This window comes from Eriocheir sinensis, unplaced genomic scaffold (genome assembly GCF_024679095.1).
Source record: "Eriocheir sinensis breed Jianghai 21 unplaced genomic scaffold, ASM2467909v1 Scaffold1167, whole genome shotgun sequence".
In the NCBI taxonomy this organism is placed as follows: domain Eukaryota; kingdom Metazoa; phylum Arthropoda; class Malacostraca; order Decapoda; family Varunidae; genus Eriocheir; species Eriocheir sinensis.
The window spans coordinates 84,304-111,127 of NW_026110482.1; the positions used below are offsets into that span (position 1 = coordinate 84,304).

The 26,824-nt window shown below is 45.2% G+C and overlaps 2 protein-coding genes across 2 annotated transcripts in view; both read right to left on the reverse strand.

Annotated features, from left to right (window-relative positions):
- LOC126989426 (fat-like cadherin-related tumor suppressor homolog) overlaps nucleotides 1–19,906 on the reverse strand; it is a 35,917-nt gene extending 16,011 nt beyond the window's left edge. Inside the window, 16 exon segments of the mRNA XM_050848025.1 lie at nucleotides 3–1,116; nucleotides 1,270–1,443; nucleotides 5,953–6,096; nucleotides 7,550–7,687; nucleotides 9,655–9,869; nucleotides 10,410–10,598; nucleotides 11,997–12,194; nucleotides 13,258–13,438; nucleotides 14,317–14,552; nucleotides 14,672–14,792; nucleotides 14,893–15,029; nucleotides 15,153–15,399; nucleotides 15,501–15,635; nucleotides 15,942–16,197; nucleotides 18,277–18,438; nucleotides 19,817–19,906. Coding sequence (XP_050703982.1) covers nucleotides 3–1,116; nucleotides 1,270–1,443; nucleotides 5,953–6,096; nucleotides 7,550–7,687; nucleotides 9,655–9,869; nucleotides 10,410–10,598; nucleotides 11,997–12,194; nucleotides 13,258–13,438; nucleotides 14,317–14,552; nucleotides 14,672–14,792; nucleotides 14,893–15,029; nucleotides 15,153–15,399; nucleotides 15,501–15,635; nucleotides 15,942–15,959 — 3,247 coding nt within the window. The 5' untranslated portion in view covers nucleotides 15,960–16,197; nucleotides 18,277–18,438; nucleotides 19,817–19,906.
- On the reverse strand, nucleotides 16,070–26,741 carry LOC126989424 (protocadherin Fat 1-like). The gene is made up of 9 exons (XM_050848024.1): nucleotides 26,341–26,741; nucleotides 25,902–26,115; nucleotides 25,114–25,308; nucleotides 24,115–24,253; nucleotides 22,251–22,414; nucleotides 21,173–21,381; nucleotides 19,817–19,877; nucleotides 18,277–18,438; nucleotides 16,070–16,197 (listed from the first exon to the last, which is right to left on the reverse strand). The coding sequence occupies exons 1-9, from the start codon at nucleotides 26,698–26,700 to the stop codon at nucleotides 16,070–16,072; spliced, it is 1,632 nt and encodes a 543-aa protein (XP_050703981.1). The 5' UTR covers nucleotides 26,701–26,741.
- Between the last annotated feature and the right edge of the window lie 83 nt (nucleotides 26,742–26,824).

Genomic DNA, 26,824 nt, shown 5'->3' on the forward strand with positions numbered 1-26,824 from the left:
GAAGGAGAGAGGCCTCAGTGGGTAGTGGCACGCAGGGCTGCGGCACTTTGTCAGGTCCACTCGGCATGAAGGTCCTGCTCTGCCGGCAGGGCACTGGCACGTGTAGCCTCGGCTGCTGGTGTTGGTGGGCGCACACTCCTCATACTCAGCACAGGGTCGGTGCCCACAGGCATTGACTAAATTAGTGCAGTTCTGGCCTCCATACCCTTGGTCACACACACAGCCAACTTTCTGGGTAAATCTTGGAGCAACCAGACTAGACAGCTGTGTGTTGAAGGGCATGGCCACATCATTGTTGATTTCCACCACGTCCACACAGTCCCCGTGGCCGCCGCACTCTGAGCCAGACACACACAGGGACTCCATGATGTCCACGAAGGGCAAGCCAAGCTTCTCTTTTATGTCAACTTGTTTTTCTTTTAGCTTCAGCAGCAGATGTTCTCTTGTCATGTAGATTTCAAAGAGTCTCACAACTATCAGAACGTCAAGACTCCTCTGTATGTCTCTTTTGGATCGCTGTGGAATGTAATCTATCTTATCTAAAGAGTGTGAGTGTACGAGGGCTGGCTGCAGGCTGACCAGGACTACAGAATGCTCCTGAACTGACAGCTCTATGGCAATAGCTTTGAGGAAATATTTCTGATACCTGGAGAGAAATTCATCGGAGGACAGAGGACCCAGGCGAATGATGACGGCATTTTCAACCATTTCCTCAGTGACCACGGAGACCTCGATGGAAGCCTGCACGGTGCGGTGATAACTGCCGTCCGACACACTGACGTTGACGCTGTAGTTACCGGCATCAAGAGGCGTTAGTGCCACCAGAGTGCCGTCCTCACTGTCAATGTCAAAGTACTTGATGAAGCTGACTTCCTCTGCATAGGGCGCCACAGAGTACTGCAGGGTGTCGTAGGGGTCCTGGTCCAGTGCAGTGACCCGCCCGATGATGCCTCCGGGAAAGGCACTGCGGAAACTGATGACCACTGTTTTAAGCGGGAAGAGTGTTGGCGGGAAGCGGGACTCCTCCACCACGCTGACGGTAACTTGGGTGTTAGCGTGGAGTGGTGGCGAGCCGCTGTCCCACACTCGCACCTGCACCACGTACTGATCCTGGACCTGGTGAAGAAGAGGAAACAGGGACTGAAGAATGGCACTCATGTATTACTCTCACTATCTGTGGAGCTTAATTAAAAATGCATACTTCCTTGAGCACTCAGACCACCTGATGGTTTTACTGGATTAAATGCGTTACAAAATATTGAGTGTTACCTTGTGGTTCAATTTATTGGTGGCCAGCCTCAGTGAGCCATCCTGGTCCAGGGTGAAGGCACGACTCTCAACAGGCTGGTTGATCACCTCCCAGGTGAAGGGAGCGCCGCTGGGGTCAGCGTCGGCATCGGTGGCCATGAGGCGGATCACTGAGTAGCCCACAGCTCGGTTCTCCTAATAAAGAAGAACGACTTGAGACGCACCACTTCAATGTTCACTGGATATGGATATGAATGTGCATGTATATATGTAGTTGCATATAGCTGAAAATGAAAGATGATTGGAAGATAACTAGAAATACAATTCTCTCAATGGATGCGGTGAACAGTGGATCAGCCTGGACAAAGAGGTTGTTCAATCTAACTTTTAATCAAATTTAAAGCTAAATCTGACCTACTGAGACTCAGAGATGGGACTCCACTAGTGTAGCTCATTGCCTGTGATCACAACTAGGTAAACACACACACACACACACACACACACACACACACACACACACACACATGGCAGAAAGATGGGCTGGTGAGAGACGTTGTTGAAAAGAAGAGTGTAGTTGTCTTTGGGCTGAAGGAGAAGGTCCTGCCAATACGACATGAGAGAGAGAGGAATGAAAAGCAGGCAGCTGTTGAGCTGGTGAGGGAGGTGCAGCATGAAGGCACAGTTTGGAGGACAAGGTAGAGGAAGTACTCCTGAGGATTGGCAAATATGTAAAAGGAGGACATCGACCTTTTAAGGTAAGGTTCAGATTGCAGGTGGCTGCAGAGGAAGTGCTTGCAGGAACTTGGAAACTCTAAAAGAGAGGATTACAAAGACGTATGGATCAGGAAGGACCTAAACAAGGAAGAAAGGGCAAAAGTCAACAAACTGTGGGAAGAAGCCAAGCAAAAAAACGAGAGCAGGACAGAGGCGGAGAAGAAAAGGTTTTGGTGGATGGTCACAGATTTAACCCGTCCGCTGCGATTGGCATGGATTTCGCCTTCACTGGTAGCTTGGTAACATATGCTCCCAGGTCTTTCTGTGCCTCAGTGGTGGGTAGTGGAGTGTTTCCCATGTGGTATTGGTATGCTGGATTTCCCCTCCCAAGATGCATGACCTCACATTTTCTTCACTAAATTGGAGTAGCCACTTTTTGTTCCACTCCTGCAGCTTGGTGATGTCTTCTGGTAGGAAATCCGCATCCAAGGGGTTAAGATTGACGATGTGGTACAGACGGGCAGCAGAGAGGGAGGAAGTGAACCAAAGGCGACATACACAAACATGAATGGGTTAACAATGGCACTGGCAAAAGTAAATGACTACTGGAGGGAGAACGAACTGGACATAATGGGAATAGTTGAAACAAAGTTGGGCGATGCTGTCGTGTCCCTAGACATTGGTGGAGGAAAGTACAATGTGTGGAGAAAAGACAGCCGGGAAATGCAGGGAGGGGGAGTGGTGATGTTGGTTAACCCGGTACAGGTAACTCGATTTACGAGAGTTTGGTTTACGCTTTTTTTAAATAACGCGGGATCCAAAATACAAATAAATGTTACATTTACACGTTTTTTCCACTTATACGCGATATTTCATGGAGTGGCCACCAGATGTCTCACGGAACTGGACTCACACGGCGCCGCGGCCACACAGTTGAGCTCAGTTCTTCCCGCGCGCCACTTGAACAACAATACAGTACCTACGCTTCCACGCTATTCAACAATAGGGGTGGGCAGGTACCGGTACTAACGGTACCAGCTATATGGTACGGTACCGGTACCAGACTGCTCGGTACCGGTACCAATACTAGCCAGTCGCTCATTTTGTCCCTCATCTCTTCCTCACATGAGTGAGGCTGAGACTGAGTGCCTGAGTGGATATCTTGGTGATATGGATATTTTCTCTCTCTCTCTCTCTCTCTCCTGAATGAAGCGAATATTTATTTTTCGACAGAAACCTACCTCTTGTTTGATTTACATTGTTTTTTGATTTACGCGACCTCTTCAAGGGCACAATACTCACGTAAATTGAGAGTTATCTGTAGCAGCGACGGGCCAAATTTGTGGCTTTACCGTGTAGCAGCGACGGGCCAAATTTGTGGCTTTACCGTGTAGCAGCGACGGGCCAAATTTGTGGCTTTACCGTGTAGCAGCGACGGGCCAAATTTGTGGCTTTACCGTGTAGCAGCGACGGGCCAAATTTGTGGCTTTATCATGTAGCAATGACGGGCCAAATTTGTGGCTTTACCATGTAGCAGCGACGGGCCAAATTTGTGGCTTTACTGTGTAGCAGCGACTGGCCAAATTTGTGGCTTTACCATGTAGCAGCGACGGGCCAAATTTGTGCCATGATATAAACCCCCCAAAATAGATAATACATAATCTGATCACAAATGCTTTGATATATATTATGAAATGGTTTGTGTGAGGGGTGATTTTTTCTCATTTTTCTTGCTTGGAGGGACCATTAAGAAACATGATCCCCGCTGCTACCGGGTTAAGAAGGACCTGGGAGTTGACAGTGTAAACTATGGCAAGGGATGTGCTGAAATGATGAAAGTTGGAGTACACCGGGAAGGAAGCAGAAACAGAGACTTTGGTGTGGTGTGTGTTCCACCAAAAACGAGATCTTGGGGTAATGAAAGATATGAGAGAATGATGAAAGACACAAGCGACGGTATGGAGGAAATGATGAGTGGAAGTGACAACCTAACCATGATGGGGACTTCAACTGCAAAGAGGTGTGTTGGGAGGAGTGGACGTCAGAGGGCGGTGAGGGTCATGGGGAAATACGCTGCTGAGGATGGCAATAAACAACACTCTTACACAATGGATCAAGAACACAAGGTTTCAGGGGAGTGATGAACCCTCAAGGATTTACAAAGGAGTCTGAAATAGTAGATAGAGTGTCGTACAAAACACCTCTAGGACGAAGTGATCACATGGTACTTGAGTTTACGATGAATGAAAGAAGAGAAGTGAGGAAAAGAGACCACAAAACTGGGAGATACAATTACAGCAAGGTGATCTCTGCATAGTTGAGAAAGCACTTGAAGAAGCGGACTGGAGTAAGTTCTATGGAGTGGAAACAGTGGATATGAAGCGGATGTCATTACTGGAGACTTACAATGAGGGAGTAAGGCAATACTTGTCAAAAAGGGGAAGTTAGAAATAAAATTTGGTTCAGTAGAAGATGTGAAAGTGAAAGTGAAGCAAAGTGAGAAAGAGATGTAGCATGGAACAGGTGGAGAAAAGGGAAAGACAGAACCTTTGGCTGAAGTACAAACAAGTATGGAGTATGCATCTCACGTGTGGGGGGGCTCCACTCACACAGCTCTCCTGGACAGAGTGGAGTCTAAGGCTCTTCGTCTCATCAGCTCTCCTCCTCTTACTGACAGTCTTCTACCTCTTAAATGCCGCTGCCATGTTGCATCTATTTATATCTTCTATAGATATTTTCATGCTGACTGCTCCTCTGAACTTGCTAACTGCATGCCTCCCCCTCTCCCGCGGCCCCGCTGCACATTACTTTCTACTCATGCTTATCCCTATACTGTCCAAACCCTTTATGCAAGAGTTAACCAGCATCTCCATTATTTCGTCCCTTACACTGGTAAACTCAGGAACAGCCTTCCTTCGTCTGTATTTCCTTCTGTCTATGACTTGACCTCTTTCAAGAAGAGTGTATCAAGACACCTCTCCACCCGAAATTGACCTCTCTTTTGACTACTCTTTACTTTTTAGTGTTGTGGGAGCGGCAAGTAGCGGGCTTTTTTTTGTACTCTTTTTGTTGCCCTTGAGCTGTATCCTTTGATGTAAAAAAAAGTGAAATGAATGAAGAGAGGAACAGAGAACCTACTTGAGAAATGTAGGCTACTAGAAAATTTTAAAGCACAGCTGAAATTATTTTATAGATATGTCAATAGCAAGCTGAATAACAACGAAGAAATAAATAAACTTAAGGTGGACGGTGAAAAGTACGAGGATGCTGCAGCAATGGTGGAAGTTATGATTTTTTATTTTTATCTTATTTATTTATCTTTTTTTTTACGTTTTCACCTATGGCACTGGTAGGCTTTCCTGGTGGGGCCTGATGGTCGGCCCCAGCCCATTGTGGTGCAGGCAAGTGTTTATAGTGGTGCCATCTTGCATTGGCTCATGCTGCCCCCCTGAGCTCACCTTTGATCCTAGAATCTAGAGTCTGGGTGAATGTTTTTTTTTCAGGCAGTGTTTACAAGGGAGAGTGACTTTAATGGACAAGAAGGAAGAGAAGAAAATATGGAGTGCCTGGAAGGAAGACAAATTTCAGTACAAGAGGTGGAAGGATTAACGGAAGGTCTGGACGTGAGGAAGGCACTAGGACCGGATGGTGTGTCAGGCTGGGTCTTAAGGGAGTGCAGTAAGGAATTAGCTGATAAGATCCAATGTGTCATAGTCAGCTCTCTAGCAGAAGGTAAGGGCCCAGCAGACTGGAAGTGAGCAGACATTATTCCAATTCACAAAGGAGGATGCCGGGAAGACTCTGGGAACTACAGGGCAGTCTCTTTGACAAGTGTGGTGGTGAAGATCTGTGAAAGGTTGATCCAAGATAAATGGATGAACTATCTGGTGAGACAACAGATTGACGGACAAACAGTATGGCTTTAGAGGAGGAAAATCTTGTACAATGAACTTGATGTGCTACGTAGCCACCACTACCCTCTCGCCTCACCTGCACGACCACGGTATAGTTGTCTTGCGTGAACTTGGGTGCATTGTCGTTGACGTCGCCCACCTGGATCACGACCTGAGCCATGGCAGTGTTGCTGGGTGTGCCCAAGTCCCTGGCACCCAGCGTCAACTGGTACTTTGCGACCTGAGGAGGTGACAAAAAAGAAGAGGAGGAGGAGGAGGAGGAGGAGGAATAAGATGAAGAAATGAAAAGAAGAAAGAAGAAAAGGAAAGAAGAAAACGAAAATAAAGAAGGGAAACCGAATAAGGGGAGAAGAATTAGAAAGGAAATAAAAGACAAAGAAGAAGAGGAAGAAAGAAGAAGAATGATGAAGCAAGAAGAAAAAAATAATAATAATGACAAGAAGGGAAAGAAGAAGAAAAAGAAAAAAGTTCAAAATCAATTAAATCAGCTTTGTATGATAATTTAGGAACTGTCTTGACATGCCTGATTTAAATTTCCAACAACACAAAGGATTTAATATCACAATTATTTTCTTACTGGGAATATATGTAACCCAAGGCCAGTAAAAATGAAAGGCAAAAAGGAGCTGCCATTAAGCTGCTAAGGGCATAACATCAACAGTCTTGGAAGGTCACAAAAGAAGATGGAAGAGGTATTTGGCTTAGGAAGGTATGAGGAGGGAGGTTAAAGGCCACTGTCAACTATATTTGGGTCGCAGGGCAATGAGAACAGAAAGAAAAAAGGAGCTATAAGGGTATAACATCAAGCCTTGGAGAGTAACAAAAAAGAAGAGACAGAAGAGGTATTTAGCCTAAGAAGGCATGAGGAGGGAGGTTAACCCGGTAGCAGCGACGGGCCAAATTTGTGCCATGATATAAACCCCCCAAAATAGATGATACATAAACTGATCACAAATGCTTTGATATATATTATGAAATGGTTTGTGTGAGTGATGATTTTTTCTCATTTTTCTCACTTAGAGGGACCATTAAGAAACGTGATCCCCACTGCTACCGGGTTAAAGGTCACTATCAACTGTAATTGGGTCACAGAGCAATGAAAACAGGAAGGACAAAAGGAGCTGTGAGTTGCTAAGGGCATAACATCAAGTCTTGGAGTAACAAAAAAGAAGATGGAAGAGACATTTAGCCAGGAGAGATAGGAGTAGAAAGGTGCAAAGCCACTATCAACTGAATTTGGATCACAGGCCAATGGCAACAGAAAGGAGCTTAGAGTTTTGAAAGGGTATAAAATCAACTGTCTTGGAAGGTAACAAAAAAAGAAGATGGAAGAGGTATTTAGCCAGGAGACATGAGTACAGCGCTGCAAAGCCACTATCAACTACATTCAGGTCGCAGGGCAATGAGAACAAAGATAAAAGGAGCTCAGAATTGCAAAAGGGCATAACATCAAGTGTTGGAGGGTAACAAAAAAGAAGATGGAAGAGACGTTTATCCAGGAGAGATACGAGTAGAGTGCTGCAAAGCCACTATCATCTGTACTTGGGTTGCAGGGCATGTTAAATTATACGGCCAACAGGACAGAAACTAGCAGACAACAATATTATTTGGATGAGGAAAGTTATTACATCATGAGAATGCTATACCTAAAAATATGATCCATAGTTTCTTACCTTTTCCCTATCCAGTTTCTTGATGACAGTGATGATGCCGGTGTCGTCATCAATAGTGAAGCAGTGGTCTTCGTTTCCCGCCCTGATGCTGTAGCGGACGAGGCTGTTCACGCCATGGTCCACGTCGCTGGCTGAGACCTGCGGTGAAGGGAAAAAGTTGTCATTCGTAAAGTCACATTAGTGTAGTTGTGGGTCGCTTTTAGTTTGCTAACACCTTGACTGCGGATTTCCTACCAGAAGACATCACCAAGCTACAGGGATGGAACAAAAAGTGGCTGCTACAATTCAGTGAAGAAAAATGTTAAGTCCTGCATCTTGGGAGGGGATATCCAGCACACCAATACCACATGGGAAACACTCCACTATCCACCACGGAGGCAGAGAAAGACCTGGGAGTATATGTGTAGTGCAGCGACTAGGTCTAATAAGGGAGCCTCCCATAACCCACTTGGCGAGTGGGGGCATCTCTTTGGCCGACTCGGTAGGGAATGGCTCTCCCGTCACGCTGGTCGCGGGTTCAATCCCAGGCAGCCGGCGAATACCTTCACCTGGTCTTGATTAATTTCTCGTGTGTTTCGATACATGCAGAGGTCGTGTTGGAGAATAGGAAAAAGGAAAATTATGCTCTCGGGGCATGACATATGTTACCAGGCTACCAGTGAAGGGATATCCAGCACACCAATACCACATGGGAAATACTCCACTATCCACCACAGAGGCAGAGAAAGACCTGGGAGTATGTGTTACCAGGCTACCAGTGAAGGCCAAATTCGTACCAATCGCAGCAGATGGGTTAATGAGAGTGCAGAGGAAAATAGAACCTGCAGTAGTTTTAACATTAGCAATAACCTTATGAAAAGTTGTGGATATGAATGTACTTGAGAAAATGAAGAGAAAAAGGAAAAGGAGGAAGAGGAAGGAGGAGGAGGGGGAGAAGAAAGAAGAATATGAAAGGAGAAGCAAAAGAAGTAAAAGAAGAAAAAGAGGAAATAGAAAAAGAAAAAGAAAAAGAAGAGGAAGATGAAGAAAATGAAGAAGAAAAGAAAAAGGAAAAAGAGGAAAGAAGGAAAAAGAAGAAGGAAGGAAAAAATAAACTATTCCGGAACTCCTAAGAGGCAGTGGTGAGTTGACAGTGTGACAGCGCTGCGTTCAGGAGGACGCGAGTTCAATCCCCGCCCGGTGCCACCAAGCTGAGATTTTTCAGCCGCCGCCGAGTGGCTTAAAACTACCCACATGCTGTCCAAAAGACCACCTATCAACCCGGACTTTAGATTCTAGGAGGGCAGCATGAGCCAATGCAAGATGGCGCCACTATAAACACTGGCCTGCGCCACAACGGGCTGGGCCATACCATCAGGCCCCTCCAAAAACAAGCCTACTGGCGCCACAGGCGAAGATGTAAAAAAAGAAAAAGAAAAAAAAAAGTGTTGGTGACTAATGCCACCATCAAGTGAAGCGCTGCACCAGGTGTGTCATGTTCCTCAGTATCATCCGGCACACACAGAAAGGATGCTTTTGATTCCCACCTTCACTACTCTCCATAAGCTTAGTGACACCAGCAGCAAGTAAAGACATCTGGGTTCAATTTTCTACTTAAACAGGATATTCATTCTTTTATCCTGCTCACTGGTACACTTTGCAACAGCCTTTCTTTCACTGTATTACCTCCTTCCTGAGACCTATTCAGTAGTTAAGGATTTAGTGGTTAGGGTAACTGAGGAGGTTGTTGGGTACAGGGTGAGTGGAAAAGGGAACTAAAACATTGCACCAGGTATGTCAAGTTTCCCACTATCAGACGGTGCACACAGAGAGAACGATTTTGATTCCCATCTTTACTTCTCTCCATAAGCTTAGTGACACCAGCAGCAAGTAAAGACATCTGGGTTCACTTATCTCCTCAAGCAGCATATGCATTCTTTTATCCTGTTCACTGGTACACTCTGCAACAGCCTTTCTTTCACTGTATTACCTCCTTCCAGACCTGTTTAGCAGTTAAGGATTTAGTGACTAGGGTAACTGAGGAGGCTGTTGGGTACAGGGTGAGTGGTGGAGGGAAGAAAGGGAGTGCATGGAGGTCAGATGAGACGAAGGAGGCACTTGCTTACCTGCACCACGCTGGCGCCTTGCAGAGCGTCTTCCCTGACTGTGGCGGTGTAGGTGGGCAGCGTGAACACCGGGGAGTTGTCATTCACATCAATGATTGTTAGGTTGACCAAGGCCGTGGCGGACAGAGGCGGCACACCCCCGTCTGTGGCCACTACTGTCACCACCACCTGCTGTATGCGCTCAAAGTCCACCTCGGCGCCAATGCTTATCACACCTGTGGCAGTGGTGGGTCATGAGGGACTTGCAGGGAATGAGAACATCACACACACACACACACACACACACACACACACACACACACACACACACACACCAGCCAAAGAGACTAATTCGATTTTCAGCGGTGAAATCAAACTATCGTCTGACACCAGTATGAAGTCAGTCTGGGTGGGGCCCGAACCTCCTCACAGCGCTGCCGCATCATCCCAAATACATCACTCCCTCCCTCATGTGTTATCTACATACTATTTGAAATCGTGTATCAAGTATTCAGTATACAGTAAATAAGATTTGATGCTATGGCCAGGGAACTCCCTGAACACCCTGCCCAAACTGACTTCATGGCTGAGTTGAACTATAACAACCTACTGATATATATATAAATATATATATATATATATATATATATATATATATATATATATATATATATATATATATATATATATATATATATATATATATATATATATATTGCAGAATGATTTGGACTCTGGAAAAAAAAAAAAAAAAAGGGTGTCGATCACAAGTGTACCAGTCTTTGGGTGGATGTGCAGGTACTCCTCCAGCGTGGTGTGCTGAAGGGAGTAAGAGATTTCTGCATTGATGCCGATGTCCCTTGAGGTGGCCATGACCCGCAGGACTTCTGTCCCCACGGCCGTGTTCTCTGCCACGGAAGTTTCGTGGAGTTTCCTCACAAACTCAGGAGCATTATCATTCACATCTGTGGGGGACGGAGCTCACAGCCTTGCTTTGAAGCATTCTCGTACAAGAAGAGATCATAATGCAGATATACGGGACAGAGGCTCAAAAATATATGGAGGATGGACTCATTATCTAAAATACAAATAAACTTGGCTTTCCAAATGATATCAGTGAGACTAAGTTTGAAGAATTGATTATTCCTTGAGGTTTTAAACATAAACATCAAAGCAACTATTTTTTTTCATGCAAGTAAACTCTGATTGCTGTTGATTACTGTTGGCAGGACACTTTATTTTGTGAGGACTCAATGGCCAATCTAACGAGGGCATGTTGGAATGGTTCCTTTAAACATATCTTCTCAATCGTGACTTATGGATAGAGACTACCATTAGGAAAATCTGTCTGTCTGGTCAGGGCAGTTAAGGTAGTGCTCTGCTACTGGTAACTTGTAACACAGTACAACCAGCCGCAGGGTCGGGTAGTCAGCGGCTAAACCGGCAACCCCACTGGTTTTGTTTTGGACCAGTGAGGAGGGTGTGCTGGACCCCCAGGTGGATTAAAATCAAGACCATTCTAAGGGCAGATGAACTCATGTTTATTAGAGTCAATGGCCATCCAGTTCCAGCTACGGGTGAAATAGCGGGTGGTAAACTTCATAGCCCCCTGCTCCTGCTGCCTTGTAGGGTTTGGCTGTTTCGTTCAGGCAAAGGCTAGGGCCACCATTTAAAATAAGTGGTTGGGTGTGCAAGGGCATGCACCCAGAAAATCTCGCGCCAAAAACTGAAAATGGCTCGATTTATGAGCCATAAACCGTCCAACCACTCATGAAGAGTGAAAACGGACTTTAAACGAAATGATGATGATGATGATGATTAGGAAAACCTGTTTGAGTAAATTGGGTAATATAAAACATGGATTTCAGCATAAATCTGATCCTCTGTTGGAATCCACTCTTGTCTTAAACTAGTAAGGCTTAGGACATGAGAACCAATGTAGATGCATGCTCCATTAGCTCGGTAGCAGCGACGGGCCAAGCTTATGGTTTACCGCGTACCAGCGACGGGCCAAATTTTTGCCTTGATATAAACCCCCAAAAATAGAGGATGCATAAACTGATCACAAATGGGTTGATATATATAATATAATGATTTGCATGAGTGATGATTTTTTCTCTTTATTTTGCTTAGAGGGGCCTATAAGAAACATGATCCCCGCAGCTACAGGGTTAGAGACAAAAAAAATATCCTAAACTTCTTAGTATTTTCTGATAGATTTGTTCTGTTTTTGGTACTAGTTTGTGCATGACAGATTTTTGTAATAAGTGTGTCTCTAATGGCCCATGCACCTCCACTGGTACCTACTTATGCCCCACAAGACACTTTGGGAGGGCAGTGCAGGGCAGCGGCACGTCAGAAACCTGAGACTGTGACGATGAGCTGCGTGGTGGATGACAGCGGTGGGCTTCCCTGGTCCACGGCGCGCACTGTCAGGCTGTAGGAGTCCCTTGTCTCACGGTCCAGGGGCCGGGCCAGGCTGACCACACCCTCCATCTCGTCAATGGTGAAGTGGCCCTCCGCTGAGTCCACAAAGTTGTACAGCAGCCGTCGATTGGTGCCTGGGGGTACAGAGGAGACGTTCTTCTTATTATTATTACCTCCACCAACGAAGTTGGGAGGAGGTTATACTTTCGGTCCGGTCGGTATGTTTATTTGTTTGTTTGTTTGTGAGCAGTCTCCTGTGCACAATTTTGTGGATATCTCAACCAATTTTTCAGGGAAGTTTCCTGTCCATCCAGAATAGAAACCATTAAATTTTTTGTCAAAGGTCAAGGTCAAGGTCACAGTCTCCTGTGCACAATTTTGTGGATATTTCAACCAATTTTTCAGGGAAGTTTCGTGTCCATCCAGAATAGAAACCATTAATTTTTTTGTCAAAGGTCAAGGTCACAGTCTCCTGTGCACAATTTTGTGGATATTTCAACCAATTTTTCAGGGAAGCTTCGTGTCCATCCAGAATAGAACCCATTAATTTTTTTATGTCAAAGGTCAAGGTCAAGGTTGCACAAAATGTCAGATTTACATATTTTTGGCCATAACTTCAGTTCTCCTCATCATAGACTTCAGACTTGGTTCATATTTTAGCGCATGGAAAGACGCACCTTGAACGGCCTTGATCTTGACCTTTGACCTTGACCTCCAAAAGTTTGCTCAAGGTCAGTAAAAAAAAAAAAATCAAATTTCGAAACAAATGCTTCCATATGATGCACCTTGCATGGCCTTGACCTTGACCTTTGACCTCAAAAAGTTTGCCTGGGTCAGAATAAAAAAAAAAAAAAAAATCATCAAATTTCGAAACAAATGCTTCCATATGATGCATAAGGTCACAGTTGATGCCCATACCAATTTTCAAGATGATCTTTGGCGGAGGTGTGCACTCTCCGAGTGCTATGAGTCTAATTATTATGATCATTATTATTCTCATTATCATTATCACACATTACTGATCATGAGCCTCACAGAACAGCATAAAAGCCCTAATACCCATGTTTTTTGTGAGGGGCATGAACAGCAAGGGAAAAGAGAGTGAGATTTGTGCCCCTGAGCTGCCTCCCTTGATGTAAAAAAAAAAAAAAAAAAGAATCACCCAGACCTGATCCCCTGCCACAACAAAGCCTTTACCGAGGTCAGGGTCCGTGGCAGACATCTTGAGGACGACGGTGTTGATGGGCGCGTCCTCCGGCAGGGTGGCGGCGTGGGTGGCCAGGGAGAAGGACGGGGGGTTGTCGTTGGTGTCCGTCACCAGGACCTCCACCACCACCTCACACTGCCAGGCCTTGTGCTCCCAGTCCTCCACCACAACCTGGACAGTCACACCTGGAGTTTTGGACTCATCATAGGCACCATTACCCTAACCTGGCTACAACTAGTATTAATATTGTTATTACTATTATTATTGAGCCATGAAAGGCCAGTGTGTGTTTGTGTGTGTATTTACCTATTTGTAGTGTACAGGGCCTGAACTCAAGCTCAGATAGTCCTGTCTCCCAATCTATATTTGTCCAACTTTTCCTTCATTTTTTGGACACTGCCCGCTTCAACAATGTCTTTGTTTAGTCCATTTCATATATATATTCACACTTCAGTATGGAAAACTGTACTTCTTTATGTCTTTCAAACAAGTCTCCTTTCTCAATTTCTTGCTATGTGTGTGTGTGTGTGTGTGTGTGTGTGTGTGTGTGTGTGTGTGTGTGTGTGTGTGTATTTACCTATTTGTAGTCTACCAGGCCCGAGCTAAGCTCTAACAGTCCCGTCTCCATATCTACATTTATCCAACCTTCCCTTCAATTGTTGGACACTGTTCACCTCCACCACTTCTCCCCGCAAACTGTTCCAGGTGTTAACACTTCTATGTGGAAAACTATACTTGTTTTAAGTCACTCAAACAGGTTCCTTTATTAAGTTTCTCCCTATGTCCTCTCAGCCCATGCATTCTCGCAGTTAAGAAGATATCATCTCTATCCACCTCATCAAACTTATTTACCAACCTATAGCCTACAGCATGATCAGATCTCTCTCCCTTCTTTGTTCCAGTGTCGTCAAGTCCATCTCCTTCAATCTGTCTTCATACATCATATTTGAGAGTTCTGAGACCATTTAAGTTGCAATTCTCTGTATCCTTTCCAGCTTTCTGATAGCCTTTTTTTATGTGTGTATGTGTGTGTGTGTGTGAATACTTACAGTGAGGTGGTAGTGGTCCCGTGCCTCTCTGTCCAGCTGGGTGGCTGTGGCCACGTGGCCATTCAGCTGGTCAATACTGAAGTGGTGGGCGCTGTCCCCGGTGAGAATGTAGCGGCTCTGGGCAGCAGTGCCTTCATCGGCATCCCAGGACACAACAGAGGCCACGTGGGTGCCTGGGGTGGCGTCCTCGGAGATCTCCCGGCGGTAGATTGGCTCCTTGCACACCGGACCGTTGTCTGTCGTGAAGCACACCGGTGTGAGTCACAGAAGTGCTAGACACTCTGCTTACTTAATTCATGATCTATTACCATACATTATCCATTATCATCTCAGGCAAGACTATACTGTCACCAACCGTTGATGTCGATGACTGTCACAGTAACAGTCGTGTTGGCCGTAAACTTCCCGTCGGTGACGGTGACGGTGAGGGTGTACTCGGCCTGCCTCTCCCGGTCCAGCTCACCGGCCACGTACACCTGGAATAGGGACCACAGCACCGTGACTCTCTCGTTAAGGAACAGTTTCGTTGTTAGCAGGTCACCATTGTTGTTGTCTCTCACCATCCCTCCCACCCACCTCCCCTGAGGCGTGCACCAGGAATTGGCCGTCAGGGTCGCCGCCGGTGATGAAGAAGTCAAGTTCGGCCACGGACTCGTCGGCGTCCGTCACGCTGAGCTCCACCACCGCCGTACCCGTGGCGGTGTCCTCAGGCACTGGCGTCAAACAAAATTAATTTGTCAATGTAGATATATAAAACCTTCACAGCCAATGACATATTACAGAGAAAATCAATTTCCTGTCAATCATTTATCTATAAAACCCTTGTAGTGCCTCACCAGCAGTGACGTAAGTGTCTTTGGTGAACACTGGAGGGTTGTCGTTGTAGTCCTTGACCAGTACAGTGACTCTTGTGCTGGTGGACAGAGGCTTGGGGCCCCCGTCAGTGGCAGTGACGGTGAAGGAGTACTGGGCCATGGTCTCGCGGTCCAGCGGGGCCGCCAGGGTCAGCGTCCCGGTGTGTGGATCAATGCGGAACGTTGACTTCACTACAGCGCTTTCATCGGGGCCGAGGCTGTACTGGATCTGAGGAGGGAAGAGCAGAGAGCAGAGGAGACATTTAATAATTTATTCTGGAGAATGTTTTCATGGACTGAAAATAACATGGTGACACAGGCAACATTTACCTGGCCATGGTTTCCTTCATCGTCATCAGTGGCCGTGAGGATGGTGATGGTGGCGCCCACCTCGCTGTTCTCGGCCACCAGGGCTGTGTAGCTGGACTCAGAGAAGCGTGGAGGGCAGTCATTCACGTCCATCACCTGTTGGTCATTCCAGAACAAGACCCAACCAATTCAAAATCCATAAATTAAAATGTCTTTCTTTGACTGTCATTTCAGCCCAAAATCCAAACCGTAATCAACCATAAGGATAAGAGATCAAAACTTCATGCACTCTGCCATCATTCACATCCATCACCTGTTGGTCATGCCAGAGCAAGACCCAATCAGTTCAAGACCAACATATTAAAACGTCTTTCATTGACCCTCATTTCAGCCCATAATCCAAACCCTAATCAACAATACAGACAAGAGACCAAAACTTGCTGCTTCCTGCCATAAACTCACCACCACAGAGATGGTCATGTAGTCCACCGTGGGCGGCGTGGTCAGTGTACGGTTGGTGACGCTGATGTGATGTGTGCGTCGCCGCTCATGGTCCAGGGCCCTGTGCACCACCACCAGGCCAGTGGAGGTCACGGTGAAGGGCCCTGAACTCCCCCAGACTCCCTCTCCTCACTGGCTGCCTTCATGCCCTCGTCCACCATGATCAGGTACTGCACTGACTGTGGCCCCGCCATCCACAGGGACGTGATCACATTGCCTGCCAACACAAGGCAAGACTTTGAGCATACAGAAGGTGGCTAGCTGGGGCCAGAATGTTATGAGGTGCAGATTGTGATGTGTGTGCTAGTATGTGTTATCTGAGGAAATGAGTGTATGATTTCCCAGTACTGTAATGTGTCTGTGTGTGTATTTACCTATTTGTATTAACTTATTTGTAGTATACATGGCCAGAACTCAATCTCAGTCAGTCCTGTCTCCCACTCTATATTTGTCCAGAATTTCCTTCATTTTATGGACACTGCTTGCTTCAACAACGTCTTTGCTAAGTCCATTCCATGTATCCACACTCCTGTAAGGAAAACTGAACTTCTTTAGGTCTTTCAAACAAGTCCTCTTTCACAATTTCTTACAGTGTCCTCTTAGTTGCCTCCTCCCTTCAGTCTCGATTAAATCACTTCTATCCAACACTTCCATTCCACTTTGACCCGGAAATTTAATGCCTACGGAGAGCCAAAGTTGCAGTGAAACTCGAAAAAATTTTTTTGCAAATTTTTGTAGTTTATTCATTCTGGAATGAATCGCATTGAATAAAAGTTGTAGAGAATCATCCGTATAATTCAACTGAGAAATCAGATTATTATTTGGACAGACCGTTTAGCTGGAATTCCGCCAAAAAAGGACGGCTGAGGGAACAGAATTGCTCTACAGACGCCATGATGTGTAGGCAGGAACTGTAGACTATTTTTTGCACGGAATGGTGGTGGGGGACATCGCAGGAACAAAAGAGGTGCCAGTTAGTCACTCAGCGTCAACAGAGACCTATAGTTACACGCGCCCTTCAAATTTTGGAAAGCATCTCACTCTCCAGCGCTGGCGTCATGCTCGTTGCCCATGTCTGACAGAACTATATGATGCCAGCGGCATCATCGTCATTAAGGGGTTAATCAACATCTATTTCTACTTGAAAGTAGGTATACAGTCCCTGAAAGTCAAGATCAAGACCAAGATGGCCCATCGAACGTAGCATCCCCGTGTGATTAGTTCCTTCAGTAGCACGGCGAAAGTTACCGCCTGCACACTGTGCAGTGAGTGAATTTACCAACCAACCCTTTTGTTTACCATTTCAAAGTCACAGCTGCTCGGGGTAAGAGCACTGTAATACTTCAACAAACAGTGGAACAACTTTGAACACAGAGATGGACACAAAGCAACATACGGTACTACAGTCATAATTGTAAGTAAGGTGGCCAAATGTAATACTGCACACACATTAAGTTCAGGGAAATTTTTTTTTTTTTTTTAATATATCTTGCCAAATTATAGGTGTCTTATACGTCGGTGCGTCTTATACAGCGGGAAATACGGTATATATGTTTCTCCGAATATCTTATTTATGTGCTTCTCAGATGTCAGTGTATCTAGTATTATAATTCTTAAGTCTTTTTCATCCTTCACTGTATCGATGATTGTCCCTCCCATCCTACACACTCCACTTGCTCTATTTTTACTCTTGCCCATTTTCATTGTGTGACAATTCTTTTCATTGAACTTCATTTCCCATTTTTTACTCCATTCATGTATCTCATTGGAATCTTCCTGTAGTTTATTACAATCATCATCATCATCTCTTATTTTTCTAAGCAGTTTGGCATCATCTGCAAACATACCCTTGTAACTCTTTACTTTTTCTGGCATATCATCTTTAAATATTAAAAACATAATATTCGCTAACACTGACCCTTGTGGAACGTCACTTGTGACCGTTCTCCATTCTGATATCTCACCTTTCAACACGGTTCTCATTTCTTTGTTTGTCAGGTAATTTTTCATCCATAGTCATTTTTCTCCCAATCCTCCTCTATTTTCTAATTTCCACATCAGTCTATTATCAAATGCCTGTGTGTGTGTGTGTGTGTGTGTGTGTGTGTGTGTGTGTGTGTGTGTGTGTGTGTGTGTGTGTGTGTGCCAAGTGATCTGCATATTGTTTCCTTCCTTGTATTTTCTTAAATAATATGCATTTTACCAGTGACTTTTTAATTTTATCTTATTTTTTTATGTGTGTGTGTGTGTGTGTGTGTGTGTGTGTGTCATATTACTGATAGCTGTGGGTGCTCACCGATGGGGGCGTCCTCCCTGATGAAGAACTGTGCATACTTCCTGGCGCAGTGCGGGGGGTTCTCATGAGGGGGCAGCAGGAAGATGGTGACGGGCACGTCGGAGTGGTGCTGGGGGGAGCCGCTGTCCTCGCCACGGATGAAAAACTGGTACACCTCATTTTCTGTAACATTTGGGAGTTCACTGATACTTATGGAACTAATGGAACAGTCTCTCTATATACGATAATCACTTGTGCATACAAACTCACACTTTTTAGAGTAAAGGAGACAGAAAAAAAAAAAGTACAAAAATATGAAAGTTTACTGCTACTTGTGGAACTATATTTTTTTTTACAGTAGAGAAAGCAGTTTAAGGTAAAAAAAAAAAAAAAAAAAGCCTGCTACTCACTTGTGCATCCAAGCTCAATTTTTTTACAGTAAAGCAGACGGCTCAAGATATAAAAATGCTCGCTGGAGTAACTATCCTAACCCAGACACGCTCCGGACCCGCATCAGTAAAGAATATAAAGAAAGCATGTGTGATTTTGGAGAGGTAGATGTAGTACTTGTGCACGAAGATGACACAGCCTGGTGGAGCATTAGCAGACAGCAGGAAGTGTAAGGCGCCTTAGATCAGTATTATACACTTCTGACTCTCACATCAGGTATTTCCAAAGGCTGAGAAAGATTAACCCGGGAAGCAGCGGGGATCATGTTTCTTATTGGTCCCTCTTAGCGAGAAAATTGAGAAAAAATCATCTCTCACACAAACCATTTCATAATATATATCAACGCATTTGTGATCAGTTTATGTATCATCTATTTTGGGGGGGTTTATATCATGGCACAAATTTGGCCCATCGCTGCTACACGGTAAAGCCAGAAATTTGGCCCTTTGCTGCTACCAGGTTAACCCCTTGACTGCAGATTTCCTACCAGAAGACATCACCAAGCTACAGGAATGGAACAAAAAGTGGCTGCTACAATTCAATGAAGAAAAATGTAAAGTCATGCACCTTGGGAGGGGATATCCAGCATACCAATACCACATGGGAAACAAACACTCTACTACCCACAGGGAGTATATGCTACCAGGCTACCAGTGAAAGCCAAATCCGTGCCAATTGCAGCGGACGGGTTAATTTGATTCTAATGAGTAGCTTTGTAGGTCCAAGTTATAAAAGCTTCATCAATCTACCACTAGTATCCATGGAAACACCTAGGAATCCTACGAAAGCCTTGTCAAGTATGTGAGCTTGGGCACTGAAATGTATAAAAATATGGTCCTTAGGTTGTTGGAGGAAATGTTTTGAGGCAGCAGGAAATACTAAATGTTACAAAGGAAACTGATAACACAGAGGAAATGGAGATAGAAAATGAACAAGTTAGAGAAATAATAAGACTCAGAAGACTGACATACAAACTGTTACAAGGAAAAATTATGACTAAGAAAATAGAAATGGAAAATGAACATGTTAGGGAAATATTAAGACTCAGGTTCGACTCTGGCGACTCAACTCCGACTCTTCACCCGTGACCGTGAGTAAGTGGATGAATTACCTCGGCTGTGGATGGTCTGCGCCACGGTGACCTCGCCGGTGGTGGGGTTGACCGAGAAGAGCTCCAGCGCCTCAGAACTGTTGGCTACATGCGGTACCTCACTTCACTGTTTGCCCCTTCATCTGCGTCACTGGCCTCGACCTGTGATGGTGAGCATGGGGAAAGTATAACAAACGAGATCCATAGCTAGGTAAAGGTAATCTGGAACCACTGCATGTATTCTCAAACTATTCTTCACTGTTAACTCCTTCATCTGCGTCACTGCCCTCTAACTAAAGAAGTGAGCATGGAGAAAGTATAACAAACGAGATCTATAGCTAGGTAAGGGTAATCTGGAACCACTGCATGTATTCTCAAACTATTCTTCACTGTTAACTCCTTCATCTGTGTCACTGGCCTCTCTAACTGTGATGGTGGGCAGGGAGAAAGTATAACTGAAATCTGTAGTTAGGTAAGGGTAACATATGGAGCCACTGCCCGTATTCTCAGACTATTTTTCATTGTTTACTTCTTCATCTGCGTCACTGGTCTCTAACTGTGATGGTGGGCAGGGAGAAAGTATAACAACTGAAATCTATAGCTGGGTAAGGTTAACATGGAACCACTGCCCGTATTCTCAGAGCATTTTCCACTGTTTACTTGTTCACCTGCGTCACTGGCCCCAAACTGTGATGGCAAGCATGGAGAAAGTATAACAAACAAGATCTATAGCTAGGCAAGGGTAATCTGGAACCACTGCATGTATTCTCAAACTATTCTTCACTGTTAACCCCTTCATCTGCATCACTGGCCTCTCTAACTGTGATGGAGAGGTCTAGGAACGATCGCCAGATGCTGAGACGGCACAGTGCGAGCGGGGCCTAAAAGTCACTCAGTTGTCATGGTCCAGAGTCGGCACAGTGTGAACGGGGCCTAAAAGTCACTCAGTTGTCATGGTCCAGAGTCGGCACAGTGTGAACGGGGCCTAAAAGTCACTCAGTTGTCATGGTCCAGAGTCGGCACAGTGTGAACGGGGCCTAAAAGTCACTCAGTTGTCATGGTCCAGAGTCGGCACAGTGTGAACGGGGCCTAAAGTCACTCAGTTGTCATGGTCCAGAGTTGGCACAGTGTGAGTAGGGCCTAAAAGTCACTCAGTTGTCATGGTCCAGAGTCGGCACAGTGTGAACGGGGCCTAAAAGTCACTCAGTTGTCATGGTCCAGAGTCGGCACAGTGTGAACGGGGCCTAAAAGTCACTCAGTTGTCATGGTCCAGAGTCGGCACAGTGTGAACGGGGCCTAAAAGTCACTCGGTTGTCATGGTCCAGAGTCGGCACAGTGTGAACGGGGCCTAACTCCTCCCTGCCCAGTGTTCCCCACCTTGAGAATGGTTGTCCTGGGAGCCACGTCAGTGTTGATGTTCGCCTGATACTCCGGCAACATGAAGACTGGTGGGTTATCGTTCTTATCACGGACCGTCACACGCACCGCCGTGAAGCTGGCCCGGCCCCCCTCGTCCATCGCAGACACCTTGAGGCTGTGCATGGGCAGGGATTCGCGATCCAGAGGTGTCTCAGTGTATAGGTTGCCTGGGAAGGGGTGAAGTTTGTATGGTATAAATTACAAAGATGAGGTCACTTTTTTTTTTTTTTTTTTTTTTTTTACAGGAAAGGAAGCAGCTGAAGGGCATAAAAGAAAAGTGTAGCAAAAAAGTCCGCTAAATGCTGCTCCTAAAAAAAGATAAAAGTAAAGAGTGGCCAAAAGAGAGGCCAATTTCGGGTTACATAGAAAGTCTCATTAGTAAGGATGCATATGTGATTTTTCCGAGTTAAGACATATGGTACTTGTTTAGTAATCATCGGCGTTTTGTTAGGTTAGGGTAAGTTTAGGGTATCTTTCATTCAAAGCCTCACAACAGTATGCTCTAGTGATGTGGTTCCTTGAGGTTTAAAATGTAGGTAAATATACAAGCTATTGTAATGCTGTCTCAGGGAAAACTTCAATAAAATATTACTGGAAGAGCAGCATATTTTCCATTTTTTTTTTCTCCTTAACCTTTTATTGCTACCATTACTGTTACTACTATGACTACTACTACTTCTCCTCCTACGACTACTCCTACTAATACTATGAACAACAACATTCATACATCAAACCTTCAAATGAAATCTCTTACTGCAGGAACCTAAAATTCAAAAGTATAGTACAAGCAAATTCAAACGGCCGTATTACTAAACATTTTGTCTCCCAAGTTCACATATTTGACAAGGCTTTCGTAGGAGTTTTGCGCATTTCCAGGGGTAGTTTTAAGACCCTGGTGTTAGTTTGACCCTTCTTCTGTACCGTGAACCTAAAGAAACACTCATTATAACCTGATTGATCCCCTCTTTGACCTTTAGGAAATAGTTGATGTGAGAAATGAAATTGTCTAAGAATACCAGCCAATGTCTCTCTCTACCTTCTTTGTCCACGGTGAAGGCTCCCTCTGAAGTCTGGTGCAGGATGGTGTACTGCAGCTTGCCCAGGTCCCAGGCATCAAGGTCCGTGGCCACCAGGTTGATGACTAGCTGGCCAGGAGATGAATTTTCCTCCACGTAAGCTTCATATAGAGTGCGATTAAACCTGAGGAATATAAACAGACACTGAGGTTGTATGATGTATGATAGCTAGTGCAATGTAGTGTGTTCCAATGGTTGATGAGCAGGTTGAGGAGAAGAGTTTTCCTCCATGTAGGCATCTTAAAGAGTGTGATTAAACCTGAGGAGCATTAACAGACACTGAAGTTGTATGGGATCGCTAGATAGGATGTGTAAAAGGTAGTACGATGTAGTGTGTTCAAATGGTTGATGAGAAGGTTGAGGAGAAGAGTTTTTCTCCATGAAGTCTTCATAGTGTGATTAAACCCGAGGAGGATATACGGACACTGAGGTTGTACGGCACTGCTTGGTAGGATGTGTGGTAGGTAGTGCAATGTAGTGTGTTCCAATGGTTGATGAGAAGGTTAAGGAGAAGAGTTTTCCGCCATGTAAGATTTGTAAAGAGTGCGATTAAACCTGAGGAGTATAAACAGACACTGAGGTTGTACGGCACTGTTTGGTAGGAATAGGATATATGATAGGTATTGCAATGCTGTATTTTATTTATTTATTTTTTTTTTTTTACGTCTACGCCTATAGCGCCGGTAGGCTTGCTTGAGGGGCCTGGATGGTGTTCGGCCCCAGCCCGTCATGGCGTAGGCAAGTGTTTATAGTGGCGCCATCTTCTCTTGGCTCATGCTGCCCCCCGGAACTCCTTCTTGATTCACTTGGACGGTTTCCTCTAGAGTCTGGGTTGATGGGTGGTCTTCAGGACAGCATGTGGGTAGTTTTAAGCCACTCGGCGGTGACTGAAAAATCCCAGGTGGTAGCGTGGGGATTCGAACTCGCGTCGTCCATCACGCGGTGAATGTGGGCCCAGCACGCTACTACTCAGCCACCGCCTACCCAAAGATAGTGCTCATTTCCTGCTATAATGCCTAGGTAAGGTCTGGGTGTTTGTGGCTGTTGAGGGCTTTGCTGGCGTTGCCTATTATACTACATGCTGTCTACCTATCAGTGCCTTACAAGGGGAGATGGTGGGAGAGAACAATATGAAAACTTGAAGATAGCTGATTGTCTTGGGCCTCCTTAAAATCTGCCACACTGAGAAGAAGAAGAAGTATACCCCTTGCTATCTTTTATTACTGTTTTCATGTTGACTGCTCTTGTGAAAACTTAAAGGTAACTGACTGCATGACTCTTTAAAGGATGCCATATTGATATTTCTCTCGCTGTCTTTTATATTTATTTTCATGTTGACTGACTGGTGTGATAACCTTAACCCGTCCGCTGAGATTGGCACGGATTTGGCCTTCACTGGTAGCCTGTTAACATACAGTCCCAGGTCTTTCTCTGTCTCTGTGGTGGATAGTGGAGTGTTCCCATGTGGTATAAAATCGTGCAATTCACTACATTTATTACCAAAAAAACATGAACAACGTCAAAAATTCGATGGTTGGGTGAAACGGTAAATTGTCGATAATTGAGTGTTTTCAACCTCTTTGGACTCTGCCACAGTGATATTTCCCTTGCTGTCCTTTATCACTGCTTTCATGCCAACTGACTGGTGTGAAAACCTTAAGATAAAAGACTTTCGGTTGACCTGGACTGTCTCATATATCGTAAAAAATATGACGTTAATGTTAGCGGCTTCATAAATTGCCATCACAGCCTCAAAAACTGCCATCACAGCCTTAAACACGGCCATCACAGCCTTTGTACCCAAAGACCATACTAAAAGGTTACCTCGGCGCGTGGTGGTTGGAGGCCAGCCCCGAGACGTGCAGGCCGGTGAAGGCCGCGTGCACCCCGTCACTCACAGACAGGTTCAGGGTGAGGGAGGCCACGTCCTTGAGCTTGTGTGGGGCCGTCACCGTCAACACACCTGGGGAAAAAGATCCACCTTTCAATAGTTAAAATTCACCATTCTCAAGCCAACACATTCCATCTCCTCTTCCTGCACCACTCTGGTCACTGCAGGAGCAAACAATCGTGCCTTCAACCCTTCATCAAAACAACAGCTTTTCTTTCCAACACGTATCCCTGAAAATGTCTAAAATTTTTCCTCCAAACTTCAAGCTTCCTTAACCCTTAAACGACGGGCATTGTTTTCACTAAATGGTCCCTGGATACGGGTAAAAACAGCTGCTATTTTGTTGTTGTTTATTCACATTGTATGAAGCGTCTTAACTCCCTGAAGACAGCGGTGAAATCCAAATTGCGATACGTTGTGTAATAGTCACGCTGGAGCACTTGCTGGGCTAGAGTGCAGCACAGATAATGAAATAACACCATCACTCTCTAGGTCACTCTCACTACTGCATGCTTTCACTATTTTTATTTATTTACATCTTATAGTGCAATTAAGTACAAGTATGTCGATGAGCGGGCAGCGGCCTGCCTGTCACTACTCACAATGTTTTCGTCACTGTTGTCCTTGTACTCAGAATGATCTTCACTCTCTATCCTGTCCTGTGTTTCCCAGTGTTTTCTTATCTTACGGTTCCAGGGCTGCTCAGTGAGGACTAATGATCTTATTTCAAATCTACGAGGGTCAGATAATTATGCTGGCAGACACCTCGGCAAGTCACAGAATTTGATCTAAACATTCAAATTAGTGGCGCGAAAGAGTCTGATTAAATGAATGATGGCCGTCTGTGCGGACCGAGCCGGGTTTGATTAAATAAACGATGGCCATTGTTGAAGGTTTAAGTCTAGTCATCTATACGTGTACATGAACCTTACCAGTCAGCTGATCCATTTTGAAGATGGCGTCTCGGTCTCCCGAGTGAATGGCATAACTGAGCGGCGTGACCTGACCAGCGTCTGGGTCAGTGGCAGACACCGAGGTGACCACATGGCCGGGCTGGGCCTCGGCCGACACGCGGCAGGAGTAGCTGTCCTGGCGCCACGCTGGAGGGTTGTCGTTGAAGTCCACAACTGTAGGCAAAGAAAACATCTGGCCAGGCTTAACAAAACACGACTATAGATGTGGTCTGACGCTTCCATCCCTCACATCAACTATTTCCAAAGGCCAAAATGGAGCTTAGTCGGTTTCCTAGGAGTGTTTTTTCAGGTTCGAGGTACAGAAAAAGGGTCAAACTATTATCGGGGTCATAAAACTACCCATGGAAATAACTACAACTCCTGTGCAAGCCTAGTCAAATATGAGCGCTTGGGTGCTGCAATGTTTAAGAATATGACCCTAGATATACTGTACTTACTTTTGTCCACTTGTTCTGCCCCCTCCTACATGCGTGTCCTGCCCAGAGTTGGCAGGATTTTAATCAAATATTTATAATCGAAAAAAAAAATGGTTTTCTATATTCATATTTTTTTCTATTACTTAATTTACCGTCTGGATGCATTCCGAGGTTGAGAACCCACTCTAAAAACCAGCTGGTGTGGGAATATACCTTCTTTGTCAGCCATAACGTTCAGTACCTCAAGCATATGGAAACTTCATGCATACAACTTGCCTTTGGCCCAATTAATCTGGCTATATAAGTGTTTACTGTCTACATGTAATTTACCGTCAATAACCACTGTGGCGGTGGAGGAGAGCTGGGGTATGCCTGAGTCCGTGGCCAGCACAGTCAGCACGTGTTGAGCCTCAGTCTCTGCATCCAGCTCCTTGGTGAGTGTGACGGCACCGTCCAGGGCACGCACCTCAAAGCTGCCACACTCCATGACACACGAGTAGCGCACTGAACCGCCCGGCCCCGTGTCCACGTCACTTGCCGAGACCTGTACAAGGCAGAGGGTGAAGGTGTCTCGACAATGCAAAAAGAATTCAAACTCTTGATTTTTCGATCAGCTTATCAAACTTATGCATAAGATCCATTTTTGATTGATTAACAATGAAATGTTACTAGGTAGTGAATGGGAATCAATATTTATAAAAGAGTTTATGGTCAAATTTTCATGTTAAAAAAAGTGGAAAAACCTGTAATATTTGCTGAAGTAATTTACCTGCAGCACCACGTGGCCCGGTGATGCAGCCTCCGACACGTCTCCCTTGAAGACGGAACGGCTGAACTCCGGCGGGTTGTCATTGACGTCCGTGACTGCGACTGTGACGTGGGTGTCCGTGTGGCCCCCGGTGAAGGGGTCCCGCGCCCGCACCGTCAGGTTGTGGCTGGCGGAGGCCTCGTAGTCCAGCAGGGCAGTGGTCTGGACGACGCCTGGACACAGGGTGACACCATTACCTTTGTGTGCTAAGACCAGTGAGGGAAGCAGTGCTGGACCAGTAAATGCCAACATACTCAGACTAAACACCTCACCAGTACCATATAAAAACTGTTTTATATAACAAGGTTCATGCAAGTGCATGGAGGGAAAAATGAAAAAAATGTGTTGGCAGGGATAATGAATGATGCAAGCACACACACACACACACACACACACACACACACACACACACACACACACACACCCACACACACATCTTATGAAC

Bases quoted from the DNA above. Each gene is read 5' to 3' on its own strand.
- LOC126989424 (XM_050848024.1), bottom strand. From the start codon at position 26,700: ATGCACTTGCATGAACCTTGTTATATAAAACAGTTTTTATATGGTACT. The intron at 25,309-25,901 runs GTAAATTACATG...CTTTGCCTACAG, and splicing joins CGCCACAGTGGTTATTGACG to TTGTGGACTTCAACGACAAC. The intron at 16,198-18,276 runs GTGAGCACCCAC...TTGTGTTGGCAG, and splicing joins CAGGGAGGACGCCCCCATCG to GCAATGTGATCACGTCCCTG.